This window comes from Lutjanus erythropterus, chromosome 23, assembly GCF_056507025.1.
Source record: "Lutjanus erythropterus isolate fLutEry1 chromosome 23, fLutEry1.hap2, whole genome shotgun sequence".
Lineage (NCBI taxonomy): Eukaryota > Metazoa > Chordata > Actinopteri > Lutjaniformes > Lutjanidae > Lutjanus > Lutjanus erythropterus.
Genome location: NC_139339.1, coordinates 11,746,018 through 11,765,294, shown reverse-complemented (window position 1 = coordinate 11,765,294; position 19,277 = coordinate 11,746,018). Strand labels below are relative to the sequence as shown.

General features: G+C 38.9%; 2 protein-coding genes across 2 annotated transcripts; one reads left to right on the top strand and one right to left on the bottom strand.

Moving 5' to 3' along the window:
* Positions 1 to 494: 494 nt before the first annotated feature.
* Positions 495 to 8,073, bottom strand: ponzr1 (plac8 onzin related protein 1). Its single transcript, XM_084712415.1, has 4 exons — positions 7,967 to 8,073; positions 6,040 to 6,294; positions 4,449 to 4,594; positions 495 to 978 (listed from the first exon to the last, which is right to left on the bottom strand). The coding sequence occupies exons 2-4, from the start codon at positions 6,290 to 6,292 to the stop codon at positions 841 to 843; spliced, it is 537 nt and encodes a 178-aa protein (XP_084568541.1). The 5' UTR covers positions 6,293 to 6,294; positions 7,967 to 8,073; the 3' UTR covers positions 495 to 840.
* Positions 8,074 to 11,760: 3,687 nt separating this feature from the next.
* Positions 11,761 to 17,725, top strand: LOC146305681 (olfactory receptor 14A16). Its single transcript, XM_084713006.1, has 2 exons — positions 11,761 to 12,890; positions 17,278 to 17,725. Exons 1-2 carry the CDS (start codon positions 11,956 to 11,958, stop codon positions 17,414 to 17,416), a joined length of 1,074 nt encoding a protein of 357 aa, XP_084569132.1. The 5' UTR covers positions 11,761 to 11,955; the 3' UTR covers positions 17,417 to 17,725.
* Positions 17,726 to 19,277: the final 1,552 nt, after the last annotated feature.

Sequence of the window (19,277 nt, the reverse complement as noted above, 5' to 3'; positions counted from 1 at the left end):
TTGTCTAGAGATCATCAATAATTGGCATCCTATTTCATCCAGCAAATTCTTACTGACATTTAATCTACTGCAGTGTAATTTCCTTCCATTTTTTCTATCCACTTTGCTGTTGTAACCCTGAAAATTTCACTGTCGTGGGACTAATAAAGAAATATATTATCTTGATGATTTTCACTGCAAATAAACTGTTCTTGTATCATTCTTGTTTTTCCTTTCGGTCTAACTGTAGCTAATAAATAATTAATGAGGTTGAGCATTTTCTTTTAATTTAGTTGATTTTTCTGCCTTTGCCTTTTTAGTATGTTTGGGTCTAAATTAGTCCATTTAGTTCATTATATATCATGCAACTATGGATCACTCCTCATTGATGGTCTTTTTAGGATGATATGTCATGTTAAAAGTGTACGTACATAAACAGCGTTTCTTACCGCCACCCATGTGAGAAGAGTTTGTTAACTGACATAACAATATTTTATTGGCCAAATTTAACCAGAGGTCAGGCAAAAAACTGACCTGACATCATACAATCTCATAACATCCAACATGTTAACATTCAGCTCAAAATGCATGGCTTTAATAGAGAATTCAAGGCTTTAAGTCTAAGGCATAGATAATTAAAAAAAACAGCTAAACTGAGGCATTAAACATGGCAGATGACTATTATACAAAGTACAGATGCCGAAGTGAGCAACATTTTTGGTCTTTATCTCTGTCTTCCACCTCATACTGGTCACTGAACAAATGTTTCTTGAACGAACGTGGAGAAAAATAACTTGCAGACTATGCGTCATTTAGCGAACATGATGTAAGCCCTCAGCCTGCAGCCAAAACGGTTGCATCCTATCCTCTCAGGACCTGTGTGGTGACCACTGTGCTACTGCCCGGCTGGTTCTTCCTGATCTTCATCTCACGATTCATTTGACACCAGACGCACTCGTAACACCAAAATATCTTGCAGCAGTCGTCACAGCACGAGCCCTGCAGGAGGAGGAACAAGAAGAAGAGGAGACGGGATAAATCCAACAGTCAGAGAAACTAATGACCTTTCAGAAAAATCTGTCCCCGCGCCCCCCAGCTGAGTGCTCCACCATGTTCGCCAGCTAGTTGCTAACTTTGTCTGTTTGGTTGCTGGTGAGGGAGCACAGAGAGCAGGAAGCAGTTGCCTGATCCAGCTGTAAACAAGGTCGATAAGCAAAACAGTCGAGGTCAGGTGATGAAGCTCGCCAGGTGCAGTTTCCTGTGCTGCAGTGGTCAGTCAACAACAATAAGCTGAGTTATTTGAATATATTTACATTCTGTGTTTTAGCCATGCCACTTTTCCTATGTCAGGAAGTCACAGAGCCATTATATTTTAAGCTATTTATTACAAAGCTGTGTTAAATGCTTGACTCTGATTGGTCAGTTACGGCATTTTAAGTAGCCAATCAAGCACAGTACAGTGGACTGTGGCAGAACAATCTTTGGGAAAAAAAACAATAATAAATCAGTAAAATAATTGTTTTTTTGTTTTTTGTTTTTTGTAGTAGCAGTGTAATGAGCGGAATAATGTACAGGATATATCTGCATTACATGTTTCATAAAGCATTTAAATATGTCAGGGTGAATATTGTTTGTTGTCTGTTAATAGCACCTAAATGCATTTACTTGTGTAATTTATGAAATAGGCTAAAATGGCTTATATTGTTTTCCTGATGAGAGGTAAATAAAAACAATGAAATGGCCTGTTAACTAACCTAAAGACAGTTATTTCTCATTTATCAAGTATTTAACATGTTTTCAATAACACGAGTCAAGATAATATTAAGTCTTCCCAAGATTTATAATGAACTGGGTCACGAGAGATTTTGAAAAGCGGGTGCCCAGAAAAACAGTCTGGGAAAAACTGTGATAAATCACTGGTAGCCTCTTCAAGGTACAAAATGAATTTATCATTCAACACAGGGCTGTATAATGTAATGATGCTACTCACAAAACAGAAATTAAATAAACGGATGAATTAATAATAAGCCATAGAAATAAACTCATTCATTAACGGTGGAGTGTGGAGGATGAATTTGTAAGTCTGAAGGAAGAAGCTGCTCTTCAGTCTGGTGATACCACAGTGGATACTTCTGTATCTCTTGTCAGACGGAGGCAGGGTCAACAGGTTGTGGTTGGGGTGGATGTTGTCTTTTAGTGGATTTGGACATTTGGACTCACCTCACCCCTCTGATATCAATAATTCTCTGTAGATGAGTACTACTTCATGACATAGATCTCTAACCAATTACTCTGTATTTAAGGTAAAGCTGCTGCTTTACACAGTCACAATTAGTTGCAAACCAAACTCTCATAGTGGACGAGATTTCTAAAGGCTTCAAGGCGAGGCTGCATGAGCAGTAAGGTAAAATGATATTTGTTTGTGTCCAACGCCCTGAACAAACACCATCTATTGTGCACAATATGTACAGTTCACCATGCCCTATTAGGCGAGACTCGCTGGTGAAACAAATGCTGTGAAGGTAAGTTCCTGAACAAAACCAGTGATGCGATGAAAATACACTCCCTAAATATCTTTAAAATAACAGTGAGTGCATCTGTCCAACATGTAAAATATCTCTGATGATACTGTTCAGATTTTAATGAAACCTCAGGGAATGACAGTTATTTGTCTCTCCACCACACTCAGAATTTAGTAGTAAATCTCAGTTATTACCCATCACCCACATGGTGAAAACCCTGAGTACATTTCTAAACTGCTGAGCCGAAACAGTAACATAAGTGTCTCAGGTTTGCTGAGCATTTGGGGTTTTAATTTCAGTTCATCCCTCGCTATTACATAAAACTTCTGAAAACTTCCTTATAATTTTAGATTATAGTTTTTCTTATATTGTTTGTTTCCATCCTGTCTGGTATGTTTTGATATTGTGCGGCTCCTTATAACTTCTGTGCTATATTAATACATATTTTCTTACTCATTTGTCTATTGACATGACATCTTCAAAATGACACCTGTTTACTTGAGAGCATGCAACAACGGTTCAGTAACTGTGTGAAAACATGCATGCTGCACACTATTTGCATAGTGAAAATTGAGGAAGTGTTACATCTCAGCTTCACTCCAACAATTCAAATAATATTTGGGAACCACAACTACGGCTCTTGTTACTGGATGTCCTTTACAGGAACTTCCTTATGTGCAGTTTCATGTTGTTCTGTGCCACAATTAAGAGATATTAAATCTGCACACCCTTTGTTATGTTTAGATAAAGAACCTCGATCTCTCTATGTGCATGTAGGTAGAAGCGAGACAGAAATCAAATCCACATTCAACAGTGATGTCACCACGTAGGACAACCGCACATCTCTGCAGCAAAGTGACGAGTTAAACCACTGGAATTCAGCAAAAACAAGATTTTCAGAGGATGTTAAGCTACCCTTTAGGTTAATATTCGCCTAAAAATTATTATTTTATTTTTTTTACGCAGCCCTAGTCAACCCTTCTCCCTAAAGCCCTAAAATATTGACCCTCACTGGTGAGTGCGAGAGTGTCAGAGGCTGCAAAGGCGCAAAATGGTATAAATATCAATGGGACAGCACTTTGTGACAACGCCAAAACGTCACATGCAATTGAGGCCATGGGATGTTTTATTTCAGTGTTCCCCAACCCTGGTCCTCAGGGCTCCAACACACCTGATTCAAATGATCAGCTCGTCATCAAGCCTCTGCAGAAGCCTGACAACATCATTTGAATCAGGTGTGCTGGAGCACACTGGGCCCTGAGGACCAGGGTTGGGGAACACTGTTTTATTTTACTTTTTTTACTTTCTTCATGGCCAAGTCACTTTGAGGACAGACTGTCTGATTTGAAAGTCTTCCAGCCTCTTGCCTTACAAGGTGAGCTTGAGTTAATTTTTAGGACCATCCCAGACTAAGCTTTTTTTTTTTAATTCCTTCCAATATTAATAATTGTCCAATGTGATATTTGTCCAATATTTGTATTGTACAGTGCCTCACACTAAATTCCTACATGAGCCTACATGAGTATGTTTAATCAGAAAGGTTCATGTTTTAATGCCTTCCCTTGTCACCTGCGATGTGAAAACATCAGATTTTCACACAGTCAGAGAAAGTAAACATGTGCGTCTTCCTGTAGTTCAGTTATAAAAGCCCACATCAGAGCTTCTCTTCTCAGGCTGCAGCAGCAGCTGCTGTCCTGCATGCTCCGTGCTCCCTCACACTGTGGATTAAGAGCTTATTTTCGATTGTTGTATGGTTTTCTTGTAGTTGCTCCTTCCATGTTTGTTTGTTTTTTTAATGTTTTTTTTTTTACACTTCTGGGCTCAGTAACTCCATGTTTAACATCACAACACCATGAACTCTGGGTAATTCCTTCATGCAACGTCTGCAAAAATGCAGAAAATGAGCATAAAAGTCCACGACAGACTCAAAATGACGATTTGACTTACGGGGATGCCGTGGCGCTCTCTAATGGAGGAGCGGAGCATGCAGCTCACGATACAGCAGCAGTCCAGCAGTGGCATCGCGCAGCACCAGCCATGGTCAGCCGCTGTCTGACACTGCATGCAGGGGAAGCAGAATAAAGCGCAGCAACCTGGATGGCAGAAGACAAGAGGACAACGAAGAATACATGAACTTTATTAAGACACAACACTGAGCCAAGTGTTGCTGAATACTGTGTTGAAATCTTGTCTTGAATTTAAAGAGAAACTTCACCAGTTTTGAACACAAAGAAAAGGTTGGTTTACTGGTAATGTGAGTGCGACTTATTTTGACTGATTTTGTGAAATCAGTTGTAAACTTGTCTGTGTGAATAAAACAACTCTGATAATGTATCAGAGGAAGTGTGTATATGGTTTTTAATACAACAGTTATATACATGCTATTCATTTCCTCCATCTATATACATTAATTAAAACCAGCAAATGACAAATTCTGACAAAATTGGTTCATAATCACAATAATAATAATAATAATTATTATTATTATTATGATGGCAGCATAACAAAAAGGATGTGTAAACCTCTGTAATGTTAATGCATTAACGCTAAATCAGTTCTCAACTTTTTTCTTCAACTTTTTTCTGTTTCCAAGGTCAAAAATGATCTACAGTTTACTTACAAATGTCAAGATGTCAAGGACTGTACTTGTAAAGAAGTTAAAACATTTCACACAACAACGACAATATTACATCTACCAGTAATGCAGCATCTCCAAAAACATAGGGTCTGTCATTTTTATCAGGTCACCACTTGGCAGAGTAAAATGCATAACAATGCAATTATATGTGAATTAATTTCCGTGATTAAAATAAATTAAAGTAATATGATAATGTTCGTTTTAGCTGTGCTGGTCTGTTCAGCTTAGATACCATCTGCGTCTGCAACGTTACTTGTCAGTGTTATCTGCGACTGCTAACGTTATCTTGCCAGCCGCAATTGACATTCTGACAGTCCGTCCCCGACTTGCGGGCCTGTCCTGAATACGGAAAGTTGGGGACACTAAATTGCTCTTTTGAGTCTCAAGCTGAAAAAGTTTGGGGACCCTTTCCTCCATCAATGGAGCAACATTTAAAGCTGTAATATGTGACACTTTTACATTAAAGATGATATAGCTGTGTACTTAATGCATCCTAAATGTTTCAAACAATGATCAACCCCAGATAAATGCATACTTTTATAATATTTTATAATATTCATATAATTTATTCAAGGTGACAGTGTCCTTCCTACTAGCCACCTATGCTAGCTGGCAGTCGCTTTAACTTCCATGAAAACACCAGATACATAGGTGGGGCTTTTCCATTGGCAAACCACGCCACATGATTTGACACCACTAACGCCACATTACTAACAGTCTGAGCTACAAAGTGTGCCCAACCCGCCTGGCTTGAAGTTTAGTTTCTCTCTTGCATCCCTATTTGTACTTCCAGGTATCCGTTTTACTTCACTGTTTAAAGTTTGCATTCTGCTGTACAGGAAGTCTGTGGTGATGAATGACACAAACTGGTGAGCAGCATCATTTGCTGTGTTGACTTACAGGTGCCCATGTCACTGCAGCAGTCGCACAGGTCAGTGCTCCATCTCCCGATGCTTTGATTGGTGGTCGTCACTGTCACCACCTGGGCTGGCTGCTGGTGGACAGGCATGCCTGGCCCTGGACCATACTGCTGCTGGACAGGCATGCCTGGCCCTGGACCGTACTGCTGCTGGACGGGCATGCCTGGCCCTGGACCATACTGCTGCTGGGCAACAATGGGTTGTCCTGGAGTATACTGCTGGTGGACGGCCATGCCTGGAGGACACAAGTCAGAGATGGAGAAAGTGCGAAGACACCAGAATCACTTGATTATGATCAAGGCTTTTCAGTGCTTTGTGAAGCCAGGAAAGGGTGTGTGTTGCCACTGCAGCATGTTGTTGTTTTGTGGTTGATGTACACTACAACAAAGATGTAGTGTTGTTCACTCGCCACCATGACTATTGTTATTAGATGAGACGACATCCTCAAATGTCTTGTTTATATTCAGTTTACTGTCACAGAGGAGGACAGAATCCCAAAAATATAACTAACTAATCAGTTACTGAAAAAAGATCATCAACAGATTAACCCATTATAAAAATAATCGTTAGCTGCAGCCCTAACATTGTGATATGAAACCAGATATCATATTACATTTTGGACATGTTTGTATCATGATGTGGCATAAGTGTTGTCTTTTTTAAGTCTGTATTTCAGCAAAGTAATATGATTTTCTGAATTTTGCCAAACTGTAAGAAAATATTATTGTGTTAATATTTCATGAGAGCACCAATACCCTAAACAGTGGTTTCCAAATTGTGAAAAACTGTTCTTGAGAACATGTGTATATCCAGATATAGTACATACCACAGAATAGCCTAAAAACACATAAGTTATTTATAACCTACATTGCTCATAATGTCCTTCAGTAAGCTAACAAAAGTTGTCAACTGTATCTGATACCACAAACATTAATTTAGGATAGTCCCACTTTCTGGAATAAAGTACACAACTCAGCTCTTACAGCTTCTATCACTCACTGTGTTTTGATAATTAGAACACAACTTTGCTGAGACAAATCTAAAATCAGCTAACAGCATGTTCATATGTAACACTGACCTTGCTAACCATCATCTTTAGCTAACGTCACCTCTGCCAAGTGCAAGTTTGAGGGTTCAAACAGTCTCAAAGATCTAAACTCTGTATTTTCTGAATCCTAATGGATGTTTGAGTCTTATTTTAAGTTTCTCATTCTCTTATTTCACCACATACAATCGCAAAGTCATTGTGGGCAGAGCTACAAATTGATTAATGCTAGCTAGCTAATGTTACAGTAAATTTAATGATGTAAAAACATTAGAATAACTCTTCTCAAGTTTTTTTTTTCACTCAATACGAAGATGTAGTAGAGTTTAAAGAACTGAAAGTCTGTAAAGCATAACAGAAAACAGGTTCAAGGATATTGAACAACAGGAAGCTATTGAACAACCATTAAACTTAAGAAATTCAAATAGTGAACTGACTTCACCCCAGTTATTGATATTGCATTGCAGGCAAAGCAGTCAATCAACATCAAATTTATTAGTATAAATTGATAAAATACCACATTTTTCTGTGTTGTAACTTAGTTAATATGGTTTTCCCCTGTTTTTTAATTTATCTATTTACTTTTTTCATTGAAGGAATGCAAAGTAAAGGTCAATGTGGTCATACAAAATGGTCATTGAGGGCTGTAGTTCATTAGCAGGACACACAGCATCTTATATCCTACTTCGAGCTATGCATGTTTTTATCTGTTTTGATCACTGCAAACCATAGAGTGAATCGGCTACAGTAAAATAAACCAACAATAATGTAGTAAGTAATCTTTATAAGCTGACTACAGGTTCAAAATCAACCGCAGACTGATAATTCCGCCATTTATGCTAATATACAAACTTTCTCTTACCTTTTCTTTGGTTCCTGAACAGTGAGAAACTCAGAAATATCGTCAATGCAACATGTGTCTGAGTATAAAAGAGGCGGGAGGGTTTGTTCTTAGGTTTCTGTTTCCCGAGGAAAAAAAAAAAAAAAAAAAAAAAAAATCACATCGCATTTCACACAGATCGGATGAGATGCAAACTACTCTTCACGTGCGAAAGGGATAAAATGATGCAAACCATTTAACGTGGTGAAGCCGATCTATCATCTTATCAAACTTTATAAAGTTTAGTGTAGTTCACAGTGCTTTACATCAGTAAAGACCAACTAAAAACTGCAGACTGTATAAAGTGGACAAGTGCTGCGTTCGTGCACTCAAAATACAGATATAAATTGGTTATACAAACGATTACAGATAAAACAGTTCTTAATTTAATATGATGCAATTTACAACAAATGCTCCCTGCGCAAAATATAGGGTCATTAAATAACATAAAACACAAAGAATTCCTGCCATAAAATGCAGGTTAAATTTAATAGGGGAAACGATGGAAAGATGCTGCATTCACGTGCTGTCGGACGTGCAGGTGCAAGTAGAATTTCATTGGGAGACGTGGTTGATAATCTCTACATGGTTTTAAGCATAATAGACGACCTAAATAGCCTGTCAAATGAATACCCCATCCACTCACCCACCCACCCCTTTTTGTAGTTTTTCTTATTATCAATGTGGACAACATTTGAAGACATCCATCATTATTTGTGCACTATAATTAAAAAAATAACCATAACTAAAGGGAATGTACATTTGCCTGTTGTAACACCTGTTGTGTACAGTAGGTGGTGTAATAAGCTCAGGGAGTACAGAGGAGTTGGTGTCTGTGTCTATGCATCAGAATACTGCAGGTGGGTCTTGAGAGGACATGGAAAATAAAGAAAAATGTTTTGAAGTTTACATTTTATAAGTTTTAAATTACCATAAAATATTTATGGCTATTTAAAAAAATATATCAGAACTAACAAAATAAAGCCATGGGATTTAAATTATGTTTGGATGGTTTGTTTGTTTTTTTCATTTATCTGAACTGGTGCAACAGGTGTTACGATATTTTTTTGACTATCACTATAACATATTTTGTATCTCAGCATATCTGGTGTGTTGATCAGAGTTGTGAGTAAAGGTTTGGGTGGGCATGTTTTCTACAGTGCCTCATTATAATGCTATTTTCTCACACATTTACTTTTTCAAAAAGGTTACTACTGGTTCTGGTTCTGCAACTTATTTATTGCAATTTTCCATACTGCAAATTCAGTAGTACATTTTAGGACTAATTGTGCAGCCCTAGTTTGGTTTTTGGTATTTTATGCAAAACTATTCCTTTTGCATACGCTTTCAAACTAAATGGAAATTGACTTAAACAAATATGAGGCTGAGGGCGGCATGATCACACCACCTGCAGGTGTGCTGATGACTGAAACTGAGGAGTGAAATTGAGGAGTGAAACTTGTGCCTGTGGTGATAATTTAAAAGAAATGGTGTGAAAATTAGACTGGCTGCTGTTCTTAACTGGGGCAATAATATCTTTGACCTGAGGATGGCGCCAGAGGAAACGTGACAACAGGGGTGCGTTTACCAAACATACCTTTTTCCATGTCAGCCATATTAACTAATGAAGGTCCCGTTCCATTTAGAGCAGCAGAGGATTTCCAGAGAGCCAACGTGCACAATAGCAGCACTCTGACTCTGTTTGACCTGAATGGAACACAACCTTAATTAGTATCTTTGTTAACAACTTTTTTTAATCTCTTTCTGCTTTATCATGTCAAAATGGCTGCTGTGGAAGAGTTTAGAAATAGGCAGGGACATCTAGTCAATGCCAGTTAGTGAGATACAATATTTTGACAAAGCACCTGTGTTTATAAAAGATGCAAAAAAAAAAAAAAAGAAAAAGGTTGTGTGAACTTTGTGAAACACTGTCTTATAATGAATTCTTAATTACTTGGTGTAAATTCTACAAATGTTATATAATTCTGAAGTTATGTCTGACTGAATATCATTCATGTCCCACCTGTACTGCTTTCATTTTCCACACAGTTCTATTGAATAACACGTCTTTAAGCTGTTGTAGTACAAAAAAAAAGTATTTGTGACAAGAAGCGATATATCTGAATAAATAAGTCTAGACTTTGACTCAACAGCTGATCCTGACCAGGTGCAAGATTTACACCCAGTCTTAGCTAGAAGAAGGCTTTAGCCTCGACGGTGCAGCCGTCATTACTAATGCTTAGTACTAAACTTTAAAACCATCTTAAAATGAGGCTAAATTCTACCCTTTGTTTTTACTCTAGGCCTAGATTAGAGGGACAGTTCATCCAAAAATCAAAAATATGTATTTTTCCCCTGGCCTGTAGTGCTATTTATCCATGTAGATTTTTTTGGTGTGAGCTGCAGAGGTTTGGAGACATCGACTGTAAAAATGTCTACCTTGTCTCCGATACAATGGGACTAAATAGCACCCAATGCACCAAAAAGAATACTTGCTACTTACAACACTCTTTCCAAAAATGATGACCCAGTTGCTCAAGATAATTCACAGACCTTGTTGTGAGCAGTTTTGTGTAGGAACTACTCTCTGTCTAGTAGAAAGTACTTCTGCTGCAGAAGCAAAGTAGTTCCTACATGAAACTGCTCACAACGGCTGTGGATTACCCTGAGTATATTTCCAGATATCTCCAAAACTCTGCACCTCACACCAAAAAATCTACACGGATAAAAGGGAAAATATGTATTTTTGATTTGGGGTTGAGCTATCCCTTTACATTTAATTCTGTTGCACCAAACCTTTAACCTATACTTTGACTTTAGTACTGGGGTTGTCCACCACTGGCTATCAAACAGTATGATTTATTGTACTATTTTTTTGTTTGTTTGTTTGTTTTTTCATTTTTAGCTTCCTATCAAATTAATTCATTTAATGTCTTGTTGACAAGTCATACTGTTTGCTAGCAAACAATATGACTTTTTTTTTTTTTTTTTTTTTTTTTTTACTTTTAACTTCAAATCATTTAACATCTTGTTGACTTTTTAGCTGGCTTGCAAACAGTATGACTTTTAAAAAACTATTTAGCTAGCTAGAAAACGATGTAATGTTTGAACTTTTTTAGCTAGCTAGCAAATAATATGACTTTTTAAACTCTTTAAGCTAACAATACATCCTTTTTCTTTTCAGGTAGAACACAATATGACTTTTTCTCTTTTCACCTAACAAACAATACATTTTTTTAGTTAGCTAGCAAACTATTTAACATTTTAACTTTTTGCTTGCCATTCAACAACATTTTTTTTTTTTTTTTTTTTAACTTTTATAAACCTAACAAACAGTGTAATATTTTGTTAACTTTTTAGCTAGCTTTAGCTAGCTGGCAAACAGTGTAGTTTTTTGGTTTAATTTGGGTGAGCAAGCATTTCCATACTGATTAAACTCAATTATTTAATTTCTGTTTACATCAATTAAAAAAAAAAGATTTACTATACAGAGAATATGTCTTAAGTATTATATTTTTACATTTATTTTTTTAATTAAATTATTAAATTATTAAATTCATCTTTGTTCGTACAATCCAGTCAGGTTTCATTTTGCAATTTTCATTAATATAGACAAGTAAATATATTATAAGTAAATAGACTCATAAAGTAATGAATAGAAAAGTTATTCAGGAGACTCAAGACTGCTGTGGGACTTCCAGAGAGAGAGAGAGAGAGAGAGAGAGAGAGAGAGAGAGAGAGAGAGAGAGAGAGAGAGAGAGAGAGAGAGAGAGAGAGAGAGAGAGAGATGGGTGGAGGCAGAAGTAGACAGTGAGACAGAAGTGAGCGGTTGATCACGTTGCGTCAGTCTACAGTGAGACAGCAGAGAGAGGATCATGCGGCGGACAAACTTTCTCTCCCATCTTTATCTTCCTCCTCCTCTTCATCATCTTCATCATCATCCCATAAATCCATCCCAACCCAGCTGAGGAATGATGTCATCAAACAACACCACATCAGGGGACTACACCTGCGTGCGTTTCTATGTCTCCACCGTGTCCTTCTCGGTGCTGCTCTTCTTCAACCTCATCATCAACTCCACCATCGTGCGGGTGGAGCTGCTCAGGACTCACGCCCGCTTCGTGCTGGTCTTCCACCTGCTGGTCTCCGCCCTGGTCTACCTGGGCATGAGCAGCATCTTCAGCTACCAAATCCACCTGGACGCCCGGCCGGGCCGCTCCGCCTGCCTCGCCATGATCTCCATCCTGATCGCCAGCGGCTCCAACACCCTCCTCACCCTCACCGTGATGGCGCTGGACCGATACTGCGCCGTGTGCCACCCGATGCGCTACACCTCCACCTGCACGGCCCGGTACTGGCCCTGGCTGCTGGGGGTGCTCACGTGGATGGTGGCTCTGATCAACCCCATCAGTCTGCTCCTCCGCCCGAGCACCGGCGCGGAGGACTACGGGGGGTCGTGCGGGGCAGACCAGCAGAAGAAAGGCGAGCTGCACAAGGTGGTGTTCATCGGTCTGTGCGCGCTGCTCATCATCTACAGCTACGTCAGGATACTGGTGGAGGGACGGAGGTTGGGGGTGCTCAATAGGCGCAACCGGACCGGGTGTAGGACGATCGCGCTGCACGGCAGCCAGCTGGCGGTGTACATCCTCCCAAACTTTGTCTCCTTCGTGTTGACCACGTTAAACAAGAAGGGGCTCATCGAGCTGCAGACTAAAGAGCTGTCAGCCGTGGTCAACTTCGCTTTTTTCAGCTTGGCGCAGTGCGTTGCGCCGGTTGTTTACGGTTTGCGCAAAGAGGAACTAATGGAGGCGTTGAGTCACAGATTCCCCTGCTGCTCCAGATACCTAAAGACGATCCTCGGCTGGACGGTGCGCAGCAACTGGACACACAGCCACCACATAGGACGGTATGTTATCAGCAACATCAGCAGAAGGTTTTACTTAAAATCCACACAGGGATCATTGGCATACATGCCAAACCTGAGACCTCAAAAGTAGGGGTACCTTGGATTTGTAGGGCTAAAGCTGTGCAGTGCCAGAAACAGGTTGTGATGAAGTAAATGAAAAAAACAAAAGGTTTGGAAATTTGTTTAAAAAAAAAAAAAAAAAACTGGGAGAAATACAGAAGAATTGTGTGAAATAGGGAGAGGGAGTCTCCAGGGAAAATCATGTTGTTGGCGAGTATGAAATCAGGGTACAAGTTTCCCATGAGGAACCATTTATAAAGAATCAACAGATTTCAACTAATGAGTTATTTTTACTTTTGACCATTACTTTCAGTTTTCACTTTCACAAAATAAATAATAAAATAAATACTGACAGTGCAGTTACACTGGGGCCCCTGAGGTGGCGGGGGACTAGAGAGAGCAGGTCCTACATGGACAAGTGATTCTGATTGCCACCTTGGAAATGTGCCTGTTTCCTGTTTCAAAGAAGCAGTCATGCTAAATTAAAAATGGTACCATTTGCCATTTTCTAAAACTAAATTATATTCTACATAAACTATAGAAGTATAACCTGTAAAAATATATAGGTGTAACAGTGATTACTGGGTAATATGTATGTTTATGTCCAATGTCAAGTTTCTATTTGATCATGTGACAAGACAATAAGATATAAGGTAGCCAGTGTAGGTGCAAAAGTGCACACTCTTTCCCCTCGTTGTAGCCTGCACTGGGGCCAATCTTAGCTACCGTACACCACAGATGACACATGAGAAAAAGGAGAACACAAGTACAAAAGTCTAAACAAACAAACCACAACCATCAGGTCAGATTAACATACATAACACCAGAGGTTACAGTAATAATGTGCAATATGAACAATCAATAAAATTCCTGCAGTAATGCATTAGAGATGCAACGCTCTACAATATTCAAATAGTCTTCCCAAATTTTATAAAATTGTCCTGTTTTTGAATGGAATATAGCCTACATGTAAGGTACTCTAATGGTCAGGGGCGGACTTAGTATTTTTTGGGGCCTAAGACAAACTTTCATTTATGGTGGAGTGCAGAGGAAACGCAGGAAAGAAGCTGCTTCTTATTCGGATAGTAGCAGCAGCAGTGGCGGTGGACACTTCTGTATCTCTCGGCAGATGGCAGCGGAGAGAACAGGCAGTGGCTGGGTGGGTTTTGTTTTTTAGTATCTTCCTCTTTTAGCACTGCTAAAATAAATTAAATTATAAACATAATTAATTAGCATAAGTAAAATAAAAAACATAAGTGTATGAGGTGTTTGATTGGGCCTTTGGTAGGTATTGCCAGCTTTTGGTTAATGGTGAGTCTCCTCCTGCTAATGGCACGAAATCAAATAATACTCTCTGCCAGCCGTTAACAGTTAACACTTTCTCATGAATCCACTGCTATAAAATGTTCCTCCTCACAGCCTAAGTAAGAACACAGTACAGTCTTTTATTATGTTTTGTTGTTAAATATGAGGGTCGATCTGTAGGGCTAAGTTATGGCTTATTAATGAGAGAAACCTTTTAGTTGCCAGGCTGAGTCATTAATGATGAAGTCATTAAAAGATGCTCACCGGTTTGTCACTTTTTAATGAATCATCTAGTTCAGACGTTTTCAAAGTGGGAGGGGGGCCTCCCCAGGGGGCGTCAAGCTGTTTCAGGGGAGTCTCAGAGAATGGAAGTGATAAAATATATTAAATATGTGTGATTTGGTTCAAGAAATAGTTTAGAGATACAGCAATGGATAATTTTATGGGTTTTCCCTCTTTCCCAGAATCAAGATCTAATAAATTTTTTTTTTAGTCTTACGTTATGCGCCTCTGTATCTTGGCTGAACTGTTGAATGTCTGTGAGATCAAATAGCATAATAATGATTTCATAGACATCCAGGAATTGAGCAAAATAAGTAAGAAAAGCAAAGGGTGAGGGTGGTGCCTGTTTCTAAGTTGTGTCTGAGGGGAGGCCCACAGTGTCAGAAGCTGAAAACCCCTGACTGAGGTGATAAGAGGCCACCAGCAAAAGATAAGTCACCTCCAATGTGTTAATAGGTAGTAGATCAAAGATTTAAAAAATAATTAATCAAAGTTGTAGCCTTAACTGTTAATAAATACCTAGTAAATCGACCGGAACCACAGCAGAACAAACCAGAATTTGTTCTGGCTTAAAGCAGATGAATAAAACACCAGTAAGTTATTCATTAGCCCTCAACAAAGCCATTACATCATCAGAAAGTGGTTTTCAAACGGAATATGAATACCATCTCTGTATGCAGCCGTCTGCATAGTGAATAATACTATTAATCGGAAAATAGCTCAGCACGACTAATTGAAATTTCCACAGTCACACATGAAGTCATGTGTGACATCTGTGACACGTGAGATACTTGAATACTGTGAGGAAGAACAGCTCATTCAGAACAAACCTGATAGTAGTGTAGGCTACATCTTTCAACCACATCCACCAGGTGAGAGCAGGGGTGTAGCAAGAATTATATCACAGCAAGTGATGAACACCTTCATACATTCAATTTACTGTTTGATAAACCTTCATGTCTGTTATACACAACCAAGACACACAACTCCACACATTATTTTACAGAGAAAGTGACCCAATCCTATCAGAAATTAGAATTTTAATTAACAATCCTTTGTGATTTGTTTAAGATATGTTTTAAAAAGTGTTTGATATTTTAGGAAATACACTATATAATTTTTTTTTTTGGGGGGCTAAATATGACTAAATATAAAGCTACATCTGGGCTGTTGTTAGCTTAGATTAGCAGAAACACTGGAAACAGCTAGTCTGGCTCTGCTAAACGGTAAATTAACATCTGAAGCTCGCTAATTAACACATTATATCTTGTTTGTTTCATAACTACAAAAAATTAAGGTAACGTAAGCTAACAGGCTGCTGGTTGTAGCTTCCTATCCGAAATTAGTGTTAACCAACAATCTTTTCCAGCCAGTGCAAGATACGTTAAAGGAATAGTTCAGCATTTAGGGACATACACTCATTCACTTTGTTGCTGAGAGTTAGATGAGAAGATTGATACCACTCTCACGCCTGTGTGGTAAATATAAAGCTTCCACCAGTTTGTAGTTAGCTTAGTAGCTTAGCATAAAGATTGGAAACAGCTAGCCTGGCTCTGGACTTTTCTCAGCTGGGAGCAGTGACTTGCTGGGTCTCTGAGGGGAATTTTGTTAGAGTCAGACAGGACCAAACTAGTTTTTTACCCATGTTTGAGGTCTTTATACAAAGCTAAGCTAAGCTAACTGGTTGCTGGCTATAGCTTAACCAAAACACTTTACTGAAATTCTAAAATACATTATGAAGATTATTTACTGTGGGGGTGTATGAGGTACTTATTGGTAGTTAGTGTAGCTTATTACCTAGAGTAGATGTGGATTGGTGGTTTGGAGAAGCAGCAGGAGTACTAGTGTAGTTTGTGCTGCTGTGGACAAGGTCAGCAAGAAACATATTTTAGCCACTTGGAAAAGATCCATCTTTAAAAAAATTGATGTAAGTTTAAGCGTATGCTTTATTTAGAATGTTTTCACAGCTTCAATTTGCTGTCAGACAGCCTTTTCCGGTAAACCATTGTTATAGAAGCCAGATATCTGTCTCCAATCCAACCAAACTCCACAGGCAAAATCAATAAATTTTACTTTATAGAACAAGTGAGTTGCTGGCCTACCGATGCCTTGATCTCTTAGTTGGTTTGTGTTATTGTGTGACATTGGTGAATCCAAACTAGCACTTTTAAATACCAAAGTCACACAATAGCACAAACCAACAAGCAGATCAAGGCAGCAGTAAACCAGCAGCTCCTGTGTTCTGCAAAGTAAAATGACTGATTTTAGCTATGGAGTTTGGTTGGTCTGGAGAGTGCCATATTCGGTTTATACAATGGAGGTTTCCCATGACAAAAGGCTGCAAACTGAAGCTACAAACGTTTAATAACCAGAAATGTGTAAGCAGATTATGTAAAACAGTGCAAAGAAGTACTGCATGAAAGAGCTAAAATGAAAAAAATAAAGTCTTTGAAGATGGGTGATTAATCGCAGGATTGAGCTGGTTGATCGAAAGAAACGTGTCGATTAGCACCAGGTTCAATACTACAATGACTACTGCTACTACTATGACTAAATGAGCAATTAAAATGCACTTTTGTTTGCATGAGCTCAGGAAGAAACTGCATTTACTTCCCTTTTAGGTGTTTTGGAAATTTTAGTGTTACAACACTTCACCACAACACCACAAACAAAGAGCGCACCAGTTCCTTGCTTAAGTGTTATTTAAAGATCTGTTTTATTCTCTTTTTATTACCCCCAGGGAGCGAACACTGACAGCCCAGACGATCATCTCCCTAGAGGTGCCGCAGGTCCCAGAGGAGGAGGAAACCAGTCCCATATCAGTCACGAGTTCCTCACATGACTTAGACACATGTCAAGGCAACACGGACAGAGCCTGACGGGGAAAAAGCAGGTCAATGTCAGGATCCTGACAGTCAGAGGAACATTTGGATAAGTGTGACCTCAGCTCAGGTCATGAAGGGAACTAAGGGAATTGCCTTGGACATTATAACGCAGGTTTTTTTTCCTCACAAGAGAACAAATAGACCAGGACAGCGTATTTGAATTTTGCTCAGTTTTGGACCTTTTCTCAGGCGAGCACACACTGGACCTTCTCAGTGGCCATCAGCAAAAGACGGTATGGTTTCAGAAGAAGTGGACCTTTCTCTCCTTGTAAATTATTCTGGCTGGTCCAGGGATTTATGCCACAGTTCTCCAGGTCAAGAGCACACTTCCCTGACCTCTATGCAATAAACAATCCTCCATCAAACTGGATTAAAATGACTGACATGGAGGAGATACATGAACATATCCTCCGTTGAATATTGCTTCCATGTGTTCTTAACCTTGTGGAAATTAAAAATTATGAGTTGAATGGTTTTGATCCAGTTGAATATTTCCACCACTTTTGAAACTAAGAGACAAGAAGAGAAAATTAAAGTTTTAAGCACAAAAGTTCGTTGAGGCCGGTTGATCAGATTCAGCGATAGTTTTGAGAAATATGCTTTGCTTTCTTACCGAGAATTGGATGAGGAGTCTGATACAACTCTCGTATCATTTTGCTGGGTATGGTAACGGTTAAACAGCCGAAGTGTTGCTTTGAGTTTCAATATTTTGAGATAAGAGGATTGGTACAAAAAAGTGGATTTATCTCATTTTAGATCACATCTCTTTAGTTCAGAGTTCACACCTAAAACTTCATATACATATTTTCCCTGGCCTAACATTTATCCATCTAGATTTTTTTGGTGTGAGTTGCAGAATTTTGCATATCAGCCTTGGAAATGTCCGCCTTCTCTCTAGGTGCTGAAATCCCCCCAAAATACAGGTACAAACTACTTTATTTTTAATAGAAAAGAAAGTAGTTCCTGTAGATTCTCCTGCAGAAAGAAAGTAGTTCCTATGAAACTGCTCACAACAAGGTGCGTGGATTATCTTGAGGAACCGGGATGTAACTTTTGGAGAGAAGGCAGACGTCTCTACAGGCAACATCTCCAAAACTCTGCAACACACACCAAAAAAATCTAGATGGATAAATGGCATTACAAAAAAAGAAATAAAGAAATGGGGGGCTCTTCGGTCTGCGTCCATCAAAGTGGACAAACCTGATGCAGAACTACCATATTGAATCTTCAGGTCGTATATTTCATGTATATCTGTCACTTTTTATATTGTTAAGACATTTTGTTTTGCTGTTCTGGTACAGTTGAACCAAACTCCATTCTAAAAGCAGGCGTTTTACGGTAGAGCCATATTTTTTCACAGTAAAAACTTTAGTTTCCTCATCATTAAGACTCTTTTCTGGTTCACTCTGATCTACAGACACATTCAGCTCACACGTCATTTCAGAAACATCGTGAACTAACCTGTGATGAAGAGTTTGCCACAGACACGCAGACTATACGGTCTGTCTGCCTTTGCAGTGCACGTTTTCAGCCAAACGGAGGCTTGGTCGTATGGCTGCTCTCATCCATGCAAACAATGGTCAGTTCCTGGATTTTGTTAGGTTCAAAGACAGCTAGATTAGCTGTTCCTGTCTTTATGCTAAACTATGCTAACTGTATCCTAGTATTAGCTTGATAATTAACAGACACCCATGCAAGTGATAATTATCCATCTTAAAAGGGACAGGTCATCCTAAAATTAAAAAATACAAGGTTTTTTCTCAAGCCTGTAGTGCTATTTGTTCATCTAGATAGTTTTGGTGTGAGCTGCCGAGTTTTGGCGATGTCTAGAAAATTACGGAACTGGAAGGCACCT